This window comes from Aureobasidium melanogenum, assembly GCF_000721775.1.
Source record: "Aureobasidium melanogenum CBS 110374 unplaced genomic scaffold scaffold_1, whole genome shotgun sequence".
Taxonomy (NCBI): Eukaryota; Fungi; Ascomycota; class Dothideomycetes; order Dothideales; family Saccotheciaceae; genus Aureobasidium; species Aureobasidium melanogenum.
This window is the reverse complement of record NW_024470053.1, coordinates 1,587,446-1,603,626: the sequence shown is the minus strand read 5'-3', so window position 1 is coordinate 1,603,626 and position 16,181 is coordinate 1,587,446. Positions and strand designations below refer to the sequence as shown.

The 16,181-nt window shown below is 51.0% G+C and overlaps 4 protein-coding genes across 4 annotated transcripts; all 4 read left to right on the top strand.

Moving 5' to 3' along the window:
* Positions 1–114: 114 nt before the first annotated feature.
* M437DRAFT_80235 (uncharacterized protein) lies at positions 115–3,073 on the top strand (the record flags this gene model as incomplete). The annotated part of the gene is made up of 6 exons (XM_041027317.1): positions 115–536; positions 592–1,252; positions 1,306–1,472; positions 1,526–1,624; positions 1,677–1,790; positions 1,840–3,073. The coding sequence occupies 6 exons, from the start codon at positions 115–117 to the stop codon at positions 3,071–3,073; spliced, it is 2,697 nt and encodes an 898-aa protein (XP_040884614.1).
* A 1,218-nt stretch (positions 3,074–4,291) lies between these two features.
* M437DRAFT_36210 (WD40 repeat-like protein) lies at positions 4,292–7,398 on the top strand (the record flags this gene model as incomplete). The annotated part of the gene is made up of 3 exons (XM_041019402.1): positions 4,292–4,534; positions 4,589–7,210; positions 7,261–7,398. 3 exons carry the CDS (start codon positions 4,292–4,294, stop codon positions 7,396–7,398), a joined length of 3,003 nt encoding a protein of 1,000 aa, XP_040884613.1.
* A 547-nt stretch (positions 7,399–7,945) lies between these two features.
* Positions 7,946–8,795, top strand: M437DRAFT_80233 (uncharacterized protein; the record flags this gene model as incomplete). Its single annotated transcript, XM_041027316.1, has 2 exons — positions 7,946–8,209; positions 8,265–8,795. The coding sequence occupies 2 exons, from the start codon at positions 7,946–7,948 to the stop codon at positions 8,793–8,795; spliced, it is 795 nt and encodes a 264-aa protein (XP_040884612.1).
* Positions 8,796–9,560: 765 nt separating this feature from the next.
* M437DRAFT_61982 (uncharacterized protein) lies at positions 9,561–11,684 on the top strand (the record flags this gene model as incomplete). The annotated part of the gene is made up of 1 exon (XM_041024007.1): positions 9,561–11,684. One exon carries the CDS (start codon positions 9,561–9,563, stop codon positions 11,682–11,684), a length of 2,124 nt encoding a protein of 707 aa, XP_040884611.1.
* Between the last annotated feature and the right edge of the window lie 4,497 nt (positions 11,685–16,181).

Sequence of the window (16,181 nt, the reverse complement as noted above, 5' to 3'; positions counted from 1 at the left end):
TCTTTATGCGCAACTCTGCTACCATCTCGTATACCAGCAAAATTGCGTAAAAGTACGTCTTTGTTGGAGCGGCCGTCTTCTCTGAAGCTTGCTAACATACGAACAGCATTCAACATGCCTCCAACCACCCCCGCCGGCTCGGCGCACTTTAATTCGCCAAAGCCGACCTCTGGTGTATCCTCGGCCTCCAACTCTCAGGAGGTTTCCCAGGATTCTGCAACTGGCGAGATCGTCACTGCTCAGCGTAACGGCAGCTCAGCTGTCGAACCGTCTGATTACGCTTTTCTCACTGCTGGCGAAGGTACTGATTACTACCTTGAGGTGTTCAAGCGCAGACGCATCATTCACAATCCAACCGTGCAGCGTCTTGCTCAGCAGCATCTCGCTCGCGCCAGCTTCAACAGTGATTCTGTTAAGGCCTTGTTCAACTCTGAACCTTCTGCTACCACCAGTGATCAGCCTCAATCCAACGGAAACGCAAGCATGCCTGCAATGGCCACAAGCTTTGGCCCCAGTCCTTTCAACAACATCGCTGGGTAAGTATTTTGCTCAGCCTGTGCAAACATAGCAAGTCTCACTGACAAGACCCAGCCTTTCAGGACCTGATGGACCTGTCCGCCACCTCCAGCCTCCTGAATTGCCGCCTGTTTTCACTGGCAACACTGACAACCAACGCATCCTTGATTTCATTGAATCTACTGGAAGCGCTTCCCGCGGCGTTGGTGTCTCGCGTGTTCCATTCAACCCTCAGCCCACTGGCTTCATGATCCCTGGTCTCGGCGCTCTGGTCAAGCCTCTCGATCTCGACGACAAGAAGACCACTGTCTCATCTCTAACTCAGACTCGCCCACTTCTGGCTGAACCTCACTCACACGATCATGATGGTTCTTCAGACGTCTCCGACCTTCCTCAGCAGAGTGCCTCTAACGCTGTCGACGCGTCTGTTACCCAGACCCCGTCCAAGACTCTTGCTGCTGATCAGACCGAAAAGCCTTTGATTCAGGACCCTGCCTCACCCACTGCTTCCGCTGCTCCAAACAAGTTGCAGGTCACCACCTCTCCTCCAGATGCCACCAAGGACGTAGAATACGTTCGTCCTTCAGGTCCGCCACCTGTCTGGGTTCAGAAGCAGGCACCTCGCAGCTTCAAGCAGGTTCGTGCTCAGAACAACAACTACTCTTTCGAGACTTTTGGAGGAGCCAGCTCGATCCTCAGTGGCATGAACCCTGACCACTACTCGATGCCCTATGGCGTAAGTAAAAATCTACATACCTGACCAGCGCCATTCAACTAACTTTGTCAAAGTCGCAAGTGGTTGCCATTAAATGCCCCAATCTTGATGACATTCTTATGTCCCATCAGACTGGATTCTGGGCCACTAACCAGAACGTCATGACACGCATCATGGGTCTGCACACCAACCGCGAGGACCCCTCGATGAAGACTCTGTTCCTCTGGTCGATGCCCGGCAGGTTCGTGACAATGCCTTTTCTTCTAATTCGCTATGATTGCTAACACTGCTCAGCAAGCACTTTTGCGGTCTTTCAGAGCTTCAAGCTTTCGACCCCGATGTCAAGACCGACTTCTGGGACAAGGAGACTGGCAAGTGGGTCAAACTCCAAGGGTGAGTCGCTCTTGTTTTTCAAAAGCTATTGACTCGAACTGACTTCGCCAAGCTCAATGATGATCTCGTGGACATACAACAAGCTTGTCCCCTATGAGGAGGTCATTCCTCTTGTCGAGGGCAAGATCGACCAGGTATCAATTACTCAGATGTGGAATGGAATGTAGTAAGTTATTTCCTTGGTCTTGAGCTACTCAATACTGACTAGTCCTCAGCTACACCGAAGGCACCGGCCGCGAGGTTGTCAAGGCCTATGTCGAGGCACCTCACGTGGAGAATTTGCTTGCTGCACCTACTGTAGACTTCTTCCGCCGTGCTATGGAGCACAGCAAGATTGCCACAGTTCCTCCTGTGGGTCCCAGATTGTTTGGTCGTGGAAGCTACCGTGGTCGTGGTACCTACAGACCCACCCGCAGAGGAACCATGGAGAGTGGCAAGTCCGACGGCAGAATCCAGCCTGCATCGATCCCAGGCTCGGTCACTAAGCAGGAGGGCAAGAGAACCGTCTGCGCTGAGTCCGACGCTGCATCGCCTGAGCAGCACCATGACCGCGGCAAGCCTGAACTCCAGATCTTGCCTGTCCTCAAGTACGCCGATGGAACCATGACTACTGCCCCGGATGCTCATGGAAAGACCATGCCTGTCACTCCTCACAAGAAGCTTGCCAGCACGGAAATTTCTCTCGCAGATAAGTCCAACTTGCTGGGCCAGCTTCAGGCTCAAAGCTCCCGTATTGAGGCATCTCACTCGCTGTCTCGGGTTCAAGCTTCCCGCGTTGAAAGATCCAACTCGCTTGCTCAGACTCAGAGCGGTCACACCCTGCAGAGCTCTAACGTGCCTCCTGTCATGCGCAACTCTGCCACTATTGGCACAAGCTTGCCTAGCAACGAACAGATCATCCACCGCAAGTCCGGTTCGATCTTCAATGAAGGTGGTAACAACCGAATCTCTTTCGAGATGCCCCCTCCACGTAAGCCTTCTGTTGCCCAGCATGACCCTAACATTCACTCGGAGCACTACGACTTCAGCACTCCTCGTACTATGCCGACCAACAGATTCATGCACAACATCAGCACTTGGTCGTACAACTCGGTGACTACTCCTCCTCAGCCTGTTGCCCCCAAGACGCCTGTCAGCCAGTCGCGCAGTCTGTATGAGCTGACTACCAGCCCCTTGGACAACTCGGTCTATGGCACACCCACTCGCCACGGCGTCCGTCTGCCTTCCACACCTAGCCGTGTCGGCTCTCAGAGCAAGATGACCTATGGCTTTGGACAGGTCCCTGAAAAGCTTCGCACTCCTGACAGCAGTCCCTTGCCTGCCAGAATCCAGCTTGCTCAGCACATTGATACTCCCCGTCCTTCTTCCAGACTCGGCGACGCCGACTATGAGCAGGACGAAGGCAACAACAAGCCTTACTGGGTGTCGATGCTTGTTGACAACGAGTAAAGTCTGTTTTACAAATTATCCATCAAGCCATTGTGGGCTTTGGACGAAGAGTCTAGATGATGCAACGGCAGGAGTGTCTTGTCAGATTGTCTATCGAAAGTCTTGTTTTCTTGCGGGATAAAAGGTGGTCATGATGAGGATCTTTGTTGTGGCATTTTCTTGTGTTTTCTTTCGGACAGAGATGGACAAAAAGAAGATAGCTTCAAAGTCGCTGATCCTGAGTACAGCCTGTACTCTTCTTACACAAGTCGATAGCAATCGAATGCGTAGTAAATCACAAACTACTCACCGTTGTGACATGTGCAGTTGCGTCTGTGCCAATTCATTGTTATTTGCTCACGCGCTCAAAGATACGATCTGTTTCGAAAGATATTTGAAGTGCACTTGTGCTGATTCTACCCTGCTATCATTTGAGAAGCATCAATGAAGAAGCGAATTGTTCGTGGTCATAATACGTAACCATAGCAAAAGAGGTTGTTGCCTGTTTAGGCAATGACGAGCCATGATCGTGATGACTTTTTTGGCGGTATTTCGCTCGAGCTTCTAGAAGAACAGAGCTTTGTACCCCAGAATACGAATACCCGTAGAGAATTGTGTAGATGTTGGCAGCAAGTTCCGAGGCATCAAAGGAGTGATCGGTAAACAGCGGATCAGAGGTTCAAGACAAGGAAGGGCATGACGAAGGAGAAAAAATACTAGGTTATGCAGGCTTGGGCAAAGTTTTCGTAGTCGTTGGTGGTCGCTTGGCTCGCAGGCGGTGGCGCTTTTCTCCGCAAAACGACAGGCAAGTGTCAAGGACAAAGCGACTCAGGCAGCGAACGGCCTGTTTCCTGACCGACAGCAACCGAACCGACATCGTCGACATCTTGATACTCGACGCTTCTGCCTGCTTCCCCAGAGACGATGCTTCTCTAACAAAACGAGCCACCAGCCTACAGACGACTCAGCACCGCGAGCGTGTTTGCAACCTTCGCATCCCCGTGCGTTGATCTGTCGTCACGCTCTGGGGCTTGCTTGCACGAGACCCTCCTGCCTGTCGACGGCGGCAGCAATATTGAAGCAGCCATCCGTCCTTGGCGTCTCTCGAGGACCGACGACACCATGGATCCCCCGGCCCGTCACGACCATACGAGGGCGACGCTACGCAGCACCCAGGCCTCGTTCACCACCGCTCCCGCGTCGCCCGACCATCACCAAGACATGTCGCCCTATACCACCATGGCCCATGTGGCCTTCGCTCCCGCTACCCAGCAGACAGTTGTGACGACAACTACCACAACCACCGTTACCCTGCCTCCTCTACTCATCCGCCCGCCCAGGGACATGCTCAGCCGAGACCCCAAGCAATATCCCCTGGCCTCTACGCCCACTCCTTCTTCGCTGCAGCATTTTTCTCTCAACGTTGGAGGTACCCCGCTCGTCTACCAGGAGGCACAGAACGTTCAGTCGTCACTTGACAAGGTATCTAAGCTCTCGCCATGTGCTGACCGGTTCACCACTAACAAGTTTGTTCAGTACAAGCAACAGCAAGCACAGCTGCAACAGTCCAACGGTACCATTCGCAGCCAAAAGGCATCAACCCAAAATTATCACACACCTACCCGAGCTCAGGATTCTCGACCCCCACCACCCAAAAGGCCTGCTTCACCACCCAGTCTCGCCGAGGCTGCAGAGCTAGCGAGCCTGCACCGTCGTAGAAGACATCCTCGCTCACTCCTATCACGAACCCGCTCTGGTATCACCTACCCTCTCGCCGACGATGAACAATCCTCAATCCCAGGATCTACGAATCGTCTTATGCCAGTAACACCGGACACTGATGCTGCTCCAGCAAATGACCGCGAGCAGCAGCGAGTGTCTTCTCTGACACAAAAAGCCCGCGAATGGCAAGAACAGCATGCAAAACAAAAGGCGTCCGTTGCAGGTCCAAGTCACTCTTTCGAAAGGGATGCTGCTACTGCCACCCCCCCAGTTGCAGAGGGTGATCTCGAACCTATCGAGACCCCTTACCCTCGACTTGAACAACCACGACCGCTACCTGCAGGTCTCCTGAGTGGCTCACAACAGGACGCCAGCCTTCCAAGCCCTAGTCTCTCTCCCGTCACAGCTGCTGCAAACCTGGCTCGCAGCCATCAGCTTCTCCTGTCAAACCGGGATGCCGACGACGAAAACGCCAGTCAAGTATCTAGACTGGACCTCGAAGACAGCATGATGACCGATCAGCCGGATGCCCCTGCTAGCTCCAGTGAGGCCACCGTCCAGTCACAGTCTCACACTCGCCAACCCAACCTACCTCCGTTGACGCTGATGGACGTTCCCACAATGATCGATGCTTACGACGCTCTGCCCGAGGAGATGCAGTCTTACGTGCTGTACCAGATGCTCAGACGCTCCACCAAGAAGACATTACGGACCGTCGCCTCGCTCGTCAACCCAGCACTGAAGTGTGATCCGTTTGACGTGCTACCAGTGGAGTTGGGCTTGCAGATCACAAAATTCTTGGATGTCAAGAGTCTCTGTCGTGCGGCTCAAGTGTCGAAGAAGTGGAGGCATTTGATTGATTCGGATGAAAGAGCATGGAAAGAACTTTTGGACAGGGATGGCTTCAAGTTGCCCGAGGGCGAGATTGAACGTGCAGTACGCGAGGGTTGGGCATGGCAGGCACCTTCTCTAGATGGGTACGAAGAAGACTTGGGACAACCAAGGTCGACCCGCTCGGTCTCTAAAGTCGTCGAGCTTGAGCCCTTAAGCCCTGTAGCTGCACCTTCGGTCAGCAGCGATGATGCGGGATCTTCGGCATCGCTGCGTATCACAAGAACCAAGAGAAAAGCAACGAGCAGCACTGGTGGTCACAAGAGACAAAAGCGGAAGGTATCCAAACGCCAAGACGATTCCCCTCTTTGGTTGCGCGACTTCCAGACAGCACAAGGTCCCATGGCTTACGCAAGCGCCGCTGCCAAAGCCGTGCCCAAACCTGACGTCGGCCTCCCAAGTCTAACTAACTTGCATCTCTTCAAGTCTATCTACCAAAGGCATTACATGATCGCAAAAAGCTGGATGGACTCCGAGGCAAAGCCACACCATTTGGCCTTCCGCGCGCACCATCGCCATGTCGTCACTTGCTTACTTTTTGATTCAGACAAGATCTTGACCGGTAGCGACGACACGAACATCAACGTCTACGACACCCGAACCGGTATTCTACGAAGAAAGCTTGAGGGCCACGAAGGCGGAGTCTGGGCATTGCAGTACGAAGGTGACACACTTGTGTCTGGCTCAACAGATCGCTCTGTCCGTATCTGGGACATTCCTTCTGGCAAATGTCTACACACTTTCCAAGGCCATACCTCTACCGTTCGTTGTCTGGTAATTCTGAAGCCTGTAAAGATTGGCACAGCTGCCGACGGCTCGCCTATCATGATGCCAAAAGAGCCCTTAATCATCACTGGTTCGCGTGACTCAACTCTCAGAGTTTGGAAGCTGCCTCGTCCTGGTGACCCTCAAATTCACCAAGCTGGGCCTCCAGCAAACGACAGCGACAACCCTTACTCTCTGCGTGTACTCACCGGTCATCAAAACTCTGTTCGGGCCATCGCAGCACATGGCGACACTCTTGTTAGTGGTTCGTATGACTACACCGTCCGAGTGTGGAAGATTTCAACTGGTGATATGGTCCATCGACTCAGTGGACATACGCAAAAGGTTTACAGTGTAGTCCTTGATCATGACAGAGGGCGGTGTATCTCAGGGTCAATGGATAACTTGGTCAAGGTTTGGTCTCTTGAAACAGGCAATTGCCTGTTTAACCTCGATGGTCATACATCTCTGGTAGGTCTTCTGGATCTCAGCCATGGACGCCTGGTCAGTGCTGCTGCAGACAGTACACTTCGTATCTGGGACCCTGACAATGGAAACTGTCAGTCCATCTTGTCAGCACATACTGGAGCGATCACATGTTTCCAGCACGATGATCAGAAGGTCATCAGTGGCTCAGATCGTACCCTCAAGATGTGGAACATCAACACAGGCGAGTGTCTGCGAGATTTGCTCTCAGATCTTAGTGGAGTGTGGCAAGTCCGTTTTGACGAGAGAAGGTGTGTTGCCGCAGTGCAAAGAAACAACCTTACTTACATCGAGGTACGTGCAAAGCGGTATGATGTGTTGTAACAGAAGCTAACGGACTGCAGGTGCTGGACTTTGGAGCAGCTCGAGATGGTGTACCTGAGAGCAAAAGAGGACACCGAATTGTGGTCGACCCACGTGGACGTGAAATCGAAGATATCGACGCAACAGCAGAAGTGCAGGTAGCTGCAGCAGGAGGCTAGTGTTGGGGATGAAGACTGACGATTACGGATTACGAACGAGGCGGCGGTAGTAAAGATGATTTGGTTCAACGAATGCCGGAAATGCATTATGGGAGGAAGGAATTTGGGAACACACGGATACCCGAGCATTATGTGCATGAACGATGCACTCCCACTGCTCATGTTTTTCACTTTTTTCTTTTGTATTGGGTAAAGTGGCAGGTATTCTCTCGCTACGCAGAGGAGAGGCGTTTATTGCTTTGGGGTTGCCTGGCATGGGCACTTTGCTGACTTCATTTTGTAAGCAGAACATTATTATCACTATACAGTATAAATAGCTACCGATCACATTTCTGCCTTCTTGCTTGCCTTCTGGCTATACTCTCCAGCTCTTGTTCCTTCTTATACAGCATCATGCTGGTGGACAGGACGAGTTGTGGAGTGGCTGACGTTTTGTGGGGAAGTGACATGTTGTCCCTCTTGGCTTTGAGACTCTGGATGATCTACCATACTTCCTGTAACACAACCTCTTCACCCGCAAGACGACGAAACAGTTGCAGCAACAAGGATGCTGGCATCCGGGTTCAGCAATGCACCGCTATCCAAGTATCTGGTCATGGCGGTAGTGGCGGCATCGCTCATGGCCAGCATCACCGACACCAAGCACTTGTTCTGGATCATGGCCAGGCCACACATCTTCGACTACAGACAGTTCTGGCGGTTCCTCACCTGGCCGCTGGTCTATACCAACTCGACCGAGGTCTTGTTCTCAGCCATGACACTATACCAACTACGCATCATTGAGCGTCTCTGGGGTTCGCGCAAGTTCGCAGTAAGTCTGGCGTCCAACTTTCATTGCGACCAGTAACTAAATCCACGCTTTGCAGTCATTCCTTTTGGCGACATTGCCTTATACCGTTCTACTTCCACCTCTCCTCTTCGTACTCATCATTCGACCGCTCTCGTTCTACAATATCAACTACCTCCCCGCCGGTCCCACCGCCATCGTCTTTGCTCTCCTCGCCCAATACCACGCCGCTATCCCCTACATGTACAAATATCAACTCTCCGCCAACGAATCTCCACACTCCTCCTCAGCAATCACCTTGACTTCAAAATCTACATCCTACCTTCTTCCCCTCCAACTCGCCCTCTCGCAACTCCCTGGCTCTGCTATTGTTGCAGCAGTGGGTTGGCTAGTGGGTTACGCTTACAGAAGAGAAATCTTGCCCGGAGCGGCGACGTGGAGGATTCCGGATTTTAGTGCTGGAAAGAGGGAAAGAGAGAGGTTTGAGGGTTTGAGGAGACGGATGGAGGGAGAGGCTGCTACGGCTAGTGGATCGAGGGTTGAAGAGAGTGATGGTGGTAGGAGGAGGACTATTGGTGGACAACTTTTGGACCAGTTTAGGGGTTCTTGAGAAGCATGGCATATTCTGCAAAATCAAGTGCATCGAAAACTAGACCACGTCTGAGACGTTGACGGTCTGCTGAACGGCTCACAAGCAATCTTGATCTCCTTGAAGCTTGAGCTACGTGCCTGACTAACCTTCTGAACAGGCATAGATCTGTTCAGAACACTTGTTGAAGCCATCGAAAACTGCATAGAATCATAACATGAAGCCATCTGAAAGGCAACACGATGGAGACAGAGCGGAATGCAACTCTTTCGGGCGGCAAGTGCGGGGGCTTGTGGTTAGCGGCGACCTTGATGCGCTCGTTCGGCCATGTTATTCGTGCGGCTTCTGGAAGGTTGCATTGTGATGGGCGTTCGGCTGCAGGGTGAAAGTGATGGTCCCTTCCTGTGACTGGCAGTCTTTCAAGGAAATATCTCCCAGTATTCCTTCGACAATTAGCAAGCGCAAGTTTGCATCTGACTCTTCGTGTTCTGTCCGTACAAACTCAGTCTGGATGCTGCGTAAAACGTCTCTGCTGCTCCAGCGACGACTGCATTCCAACGGTCGAGTTTACCTGCTCAATCAATCTATCTGACCAGTCCAAGCCCACACACCGACCCTCACGTTCCAACTTGCGATTTACTCACACTCCGCATGTCTTTGACTCAGTCTTTCTTTGTCACCACGCTTCTTCATCGACTCTTCTCACTTTGAGTTGAACCCTCACATAACTATCTAAAGCATGCTTGCAACTGCATCCACCTAACATCTCACGACATTCTACGCGACATGACTAACCCAGCATCTCCTTACCTTCTCGACCGCCTGCAGGCGCGTCGCGCAAATCCCAACACCCGCTCACGTCGCTCAGACTCTGTTGCGCGATTAACGAACCTGGATGATGACCTATTCCTTGACGAAGCAAGGTCGTCTGCCAACGACAACCCAATGACAACACCTAATAAGATCCATACTCCTACGAACACTACAGCATCCCTAGGCGCTCGCGAATGCATGGACAAACTGGATAAGCTGTCAAAACTCAACTTCGATCTGAAGCTCGAACTCTTCCATTGCAGGGAGAGAATGGCGAAACTGGAACAAGATTGTAAAACATTGACATCACGCGCCGAAGACGCAGATCGAATCTCCGAAGAAAACGCTACGCTTCTCGAACTCAACGATAGTCTGGTCAAGGAGCTTGAGCATCGTGACGAAGCTGTGCAAGAGGCTGTCTCCATCATCTGTGACCTGGAAGAGAAGCTTGAGCAAATGCAGCATCTTCAGCAAAATCCTTGCAATCAACCAGGGATTCCCAAGATTTCGCGCGCTTCTTCTGTCTCACCTTGTCCACAAACTGTCCTTTCACCTCCAAAGTCCGATAGTAAATCACTTACGAGATCTTCTTCAGCACGACGTATACCTTCCTTTGTGGGCGACCAAAAGCCTGCCACACGCGCTTTGCGAAGCGTTTACCTGGAACCAAAACCGACACTGCGTGCTGTCACTAGTTTCGCCTCCTTGATGTCGCAGAAGGAAGACATTGACAAGTCCAACTCAGACGTTGACACGCTAGATTCGCCATGTCTGAGTGTCCTGAGCAAAAGCAGCTTCCCTAGCATCTACGACCTGCCAAGAAATGAAGACTCTGGCAAGTACGAGGACAACGAGCTTGCTCTCCCTGACAGTCAACTAGACAACATCTCACGAAATGCTGGCAGTAAGCACGACTCGGATAGTGATATCAAGTCTTGGATTCAGGTGCAGACACCACAATTATCTGGCCAAAGCTCAGGAAAACATATGCCGCATGCACATCTGGGTGCTGGTCGTACTCAGCGACCGCCATATTCGACTGCACCCTCACAGCTCACCCAGAAACGGACGCCCTCGCTGAAGGGCTCAGCGTTTGCTGGAGGGTTGTTGCCCCCAACACCAGACAGTGCAAGCACGAGTGTTCTGCAAGACTCATACATGAGCGGCCCGGCAGATGCGCAGCAGAAAATGATCAAGAGTCTTCCTAACGCCGCAAAGCACGCAGCGCTACTACACACCCCTGAGACACCGAGCGTCAACGATCTGAACACGCTACACAAGCATCCCCTGCATGGCGCTGGGTGGCTCAACAGACATAGTATATCTCTTTCTTCGACTGACGAGGAAGACGAGTATTATGAGCAATCTGATAGCGCTCGGACTAGCAGTGCAGGAACAGACAGTTCGTATCCTAATGGGGGTAGCATCCTCAAGGGCACGCCGTCTAGATTCCAAGTCCGTCGCAATGCCTCACCAGCTAGAAGCGTGCCTTACAATGATTCTGGAAACGACCGAGTATTACGAAAAGGTCAAAAGACGATGGAGAAGTGGGCGCTGCTTCCAAAAAGCAACGCAAACACGCGTTTCCAGATGGAGCGCTCAGAGACTACACCGAATCTTGCGTTGAACCTGGCACCACCGGCTTCACTGCAGAGACACAATTCCACTTCGAGGTCTTTCAACTCAAATGTACAGCGCATGGAACGATCAGAGACTACGCCGAATCTCACGACAACTCTGCAAGCAGGGAACGATGTATCAATCTTCCAACCTGGACCTCCAATCAAGTCACAATCTGGCAGCAGTGGGGGTGTACGAGCCGCCCTTTCTCAAAAGACACAAAGGCTCTTCCGGCGTATGAGCGAGCACCACACTTCATCATCCGAGCAAACCTCCAAATCAGCCCGTAGTGTCTCCCCTTCGAAGCGTTCAGGCAATTTCAATGGTGGTGGCATTAGTGATGATATCTTGACTATGCAAGCAGTCACCCAGCCTGTTTCATCACGAAACATGAGTCCTTCGCGAAACGACGCAGTTGAGGCTAAGAGCCCCAGTCGTGGATTGTTCTCGCGCGCGGCAGGCAGTCTGAGACGATAGGAACGTTTCCACAAATGGAGCCGGTAGTAATTGGACAATGTCCAAAGCATTTTCGATGGAAGGCGATGATTCTTTCCTCTTGCTTCTTCTCTTCTAGCACTTTTCGCTTCTTCTTGCTCTTTCCGCAACTTCCTTTGCTCTTCTTTGGTAAGCCAATGGTTGGGTCCTTGGTTTTCTTTTCCCTTGCTTTACCTCATTCATAGCTTTACCATTATGTTGTTTATGAGAGACGAAGAACTTAAGCTTTTGTTCAATCTTTCCTATTCTGTGACTTGGTTTCCATGTGAAATCGGTTCTCATTCAAAAGCGTGAAATTCGCATCCCTCTCCTGCACGGTTGCTCACTTTGCAATGAATGCAGCTGCCTCTTCAGCGTAACCATGTTCGAGACACGGTCACTTCTGCTTCCACTTCTCGAGAGCCTTAGGCCAAAGTCAAACCAATTCGCTGTTGGTCTCTCAAGACTTATTGGTGAGTTAAAGAGAAGTGAACATCGATAGCGCGCACATCCATACGTCTGCATATCCAAGATTCATAGCAAATCGTCATGATTACTCAGGTCAAAATAGGCAATCTACGAGCTTCCAATAGACGCAGAAATACGCTGTAAAGTGACCTGCTTAGGGTCAGATGGTGGTTGGACGAAGTCAGCCATAGCGACAACCAAGTTTTGATTGAGCTAGGAAAGACATGTCAACGACCAGGTTGGCGATTGGACGAAGGTTGCCATACCAATGACCGACCACGTTGGTGAAAAGCGAGGGTCGGAGTGTTCGGCGAGGAAGACATGTCGTCGATGTCATAGATATGCAGCTCGAAGGTGTGGCCCAAGGTACTTGTTCAGGACTTGATGTTGTTGACATTTAGGGCACGATCGGAAGGTCGGAAGGGAGAAACAAGGTTCCAACACTCTTGCGGCTCTGCCTATCTACTGACAGAGATATGGATCACATGCTTTTGGACATGTTTTTCGCGCCGTTGTCTATTCAAGATCATGAGATCTGGTCCAGATCATGGAAAGGCCATAAGTCAGTGCCAATCTGTTGTGGTCTCGTGCCGTGGACTATAAGTTTCGGCTTGTCGTGTACGTATATGCGAGTTGGAGAATATACCATGGCCTATCAGTTGAACGCTGTGGCGAGGCACATCGATATCATACTCCAGCGTGATCTAGAACCATACAACGACCATGTATGTTGGTGACAAGGACAAACCGAGGGTCCAAGTGTTCGGCGAGGAAGACACCTAGGGGAAGGTCGTCGATGTCATAGGTATGCAGCTCGAACTTGCGACCCAAGGTTCTCGTTCAGGACTTGACGTCGCTGATATGATTTAGAGCATGTTGGATGAGAGAAAGAAGGTCCCAGCACCCTTGCGACCCTGCCTGTCTACGGACAGAGATGCTTTTTGCGCCATTGTTCTCTTGAGATTGTGGCATTTGGACAAGATCGTCGACGAGCCATGGATTGTCGTATCTCGCCCGGACTGCGAGCCTCGGTCTGGTCGTTGAGCTGCAGTAAGTATACGCGAATCGAAGGGTATACAATGCCCTATCAATTGAGCCGAGGCGGACCAGTCATATGCTGGCGTGATTAGAGCTGCAATTGACGTGAGGGAGAAATTTATGCTCGAGACTAAGCAGTGGATTGACAGGCAACTCGCATGAGGGGTGATGGTCGCATCTGAGGCTTAGCGATTGCTTCTCACACCTACCTCTACAAGGATTGCAGCAAATGAGAGGCATTACCAAGAGCGAAAAGAAGGTTGATAGCCTAGCCATCGAATGCAGCATGCCTACCAAATCAGTTCTTGTCTCGTATCTGAATGCGCTCCAATGAAAGTGTTAGTGTTCGACACGACGAAGTCTGGTGAGATGCTGGAGCGATATCTTCTCCGTAGTGATCACCAGCTAGCGACTCACCCCTAATCTAGACTCCGATAGCAGGTACAAGCGATGCGAGAGAGGCACATCAGTAGCGGTCCTAGCGGAGAAATATCCGGTGATTCCGGTGCTTCTACATGCTCGAGAGATAACCAACAGCAATCTGATGATTGGAGTCTACACACCTCGCTAGATCTGCCTTTGCTTTTTGACCCAACATGCTTCTGATATCGACAGTTCAGTGCTTGGCAGTCACAGAATCACAAACCGAGATGAAGGGGTCTGAACCTTCAGAGCGATATTGCAGGTAGGTTTGGCAAGAAAGAGGGTTCCCGTTCCGCAGAGAGCCGCTGCAGGGGAGTACAGAAGTATACTGACTTATGAAGGAGGCTCGCATGAAATTCTGTGACTCGACTAAGAGCCGCATTGATTGATATACAGTACAGAAGCGAAATCTGCACGGTGGACCAGGACGCCTGGAAGTTTGGTGGCTACATGTTTCGAGATAAACATGCACCAGATCTCTGGGCGCTTCTGTATAACAAGCCGGAACTTTTCAGCCACTCAACACAAGTGCCAGCGATCATCTTCGGCAGCTTTGCTCCTGCCTTGTCGCTGAACGTGACAGAAATGGCGATCCCGACCTGCCACGCATTCAATCTTTAGCTGTGGCTGTGTTTGATAAGCAGACAAGGATCCCGATAAAATAGAAAAAGAGTGCCGGAGCGAAGCGGTGCCCTGTGTTTTCTTAAGGTGGAACTCTCGTGGCAGGTTTTCGATGTTTAATATGTCGATTGATTGATGATGGCGCACTGGAGGTGTCATCGTCTTTTGGCTGACCCGCAACTTCCCGGAAATCCGTTTCAGGCCACCACCGATTACCAACCTACCTCAAAAAGCTTGAGAGACCGATGCAGGCCTGTCAGTATTTACTTGGCATTGCGATTTGGACACATCATGTCAGAAAATGCGTTCACGGGAGAGAGACGCTGCAATCATTCTGTCCGTAGTGTAAGACTAGTAAACAAGAGCTTCGAAGGCCGCAACACGAAACATAAGACTTTGAACGGCTGCCGCTTCTCTTCTTTTCTTCCCCATCAATAGGTCACACTGATGCTTCGGCTGGGAGATCCTGCTACCTTCTTCTTCACTCTGTTCTGCATGCGGACGCATGTGTCTAAGAGCTTCGAAGGGAGACTGCCATGCAGTACTGAGGCAGCTGCTCACCCCGACAGCGTAAAAGAGAACATAGCTTGCACACCGACATTATGTTTCAGCACAGTTCTACTAGTTTTGGCTAGATTCCTCAGAGAAAAAGCGGTGGATTTCACGTTCTTTGCATCTCAATGACTCCGGTCGTTCTCAACATTTGTAATTCAGTTGTGGCCAGAAGTGCGATCGGATCTTCGCACAGATGTACACAGTGGAGATGGAGTCTTGAGGGTGAGACATGCCAATAACGTGCTCGATCGAGGATCTCCAGCATGGTGTATTGTATAACGTGATGTTGCAAGATATCTGCTTATAGGCGGAAGATGCTCCGAGAACATGCTGATATCAGTTATAGCCTGTAGTATGCACTGCTTGAAAAGTTCATTCCGACAGGCCAATATCATGCAGATCAGAAGTGCTCACCAGCTCTCTACTGAGGAGGGGCGCTCTGGTCTGGTCCACGACCGTACTGTCCATCTTAGTAGCTGAGTTGTGAGAACAACTATAGAGGTGCTAGAGGGATGATCTCAATCAACCTGGGTTAGCAGCTAGGTCGCGAACCATCGTCAGAAACCACACCGAATGTTCCACTGACCGTATTCGACAAACGCTACTGATATTAGTTCAAGACTTGCAGAAGCTCGTAGACGCTGATCCGCGATCAGCACAACACCAGATTCATTGGCTTTGCGTCGAGACCATTCGGATGTGTTGTGGTCCCACCACAGAGTGCTCTAGGCAGAGCTGAATAGCTTATTAGGCTTCTGCAAACAATAGCTTGATATGTGTGAAGATTGAAGGCCCGGGGTTGTGCCTCATTTGTATATGCAATTAGACTCCATGAATCGCGGAAAAACTACCAAGACAACTGTTGAGCTCCAAGGTGTCGAGCTGTAGTCAGGCGTCAACCAAGCGCCATATCGGCAACTATGACCTTACTGATCGTAGTGTCGAGACCGCAACGCAGGGGGACTATTGTCCAACACCAGATTCAGCAGGGATAACCCTCGAGTCGTTTGTCGGAATGAACGATGGTCGACCCGATACCCGAGACATCTCTCGAAAGGTAAGAGTTGGGGAGGAGCGTGCATATGCGATCTGCAAGTCAATTAAGAACCACAGCTCAACTCGAGATGGTAGATTTCCAAGAAGTTGTGTAAGTGCAACCACGTTCTTTATGATAATTACTTGCCTGATATTGTTGGTACAGCGACAAATAATTTCGGTGCGTTCGTGAGTTTAGATTCGACCAGGACGACACAGCACCAGCTTGGTGCAATTGTGGATTTGGATCGGCAGCACGACAGATTAGGTCGTCCGAATTTGAGCTATTTTGTCTGTGCTGCCTCCGCCGCTTGTTAGCTAAACATCAACGCAAAATACCACAGCTACTCGGTCATGGTC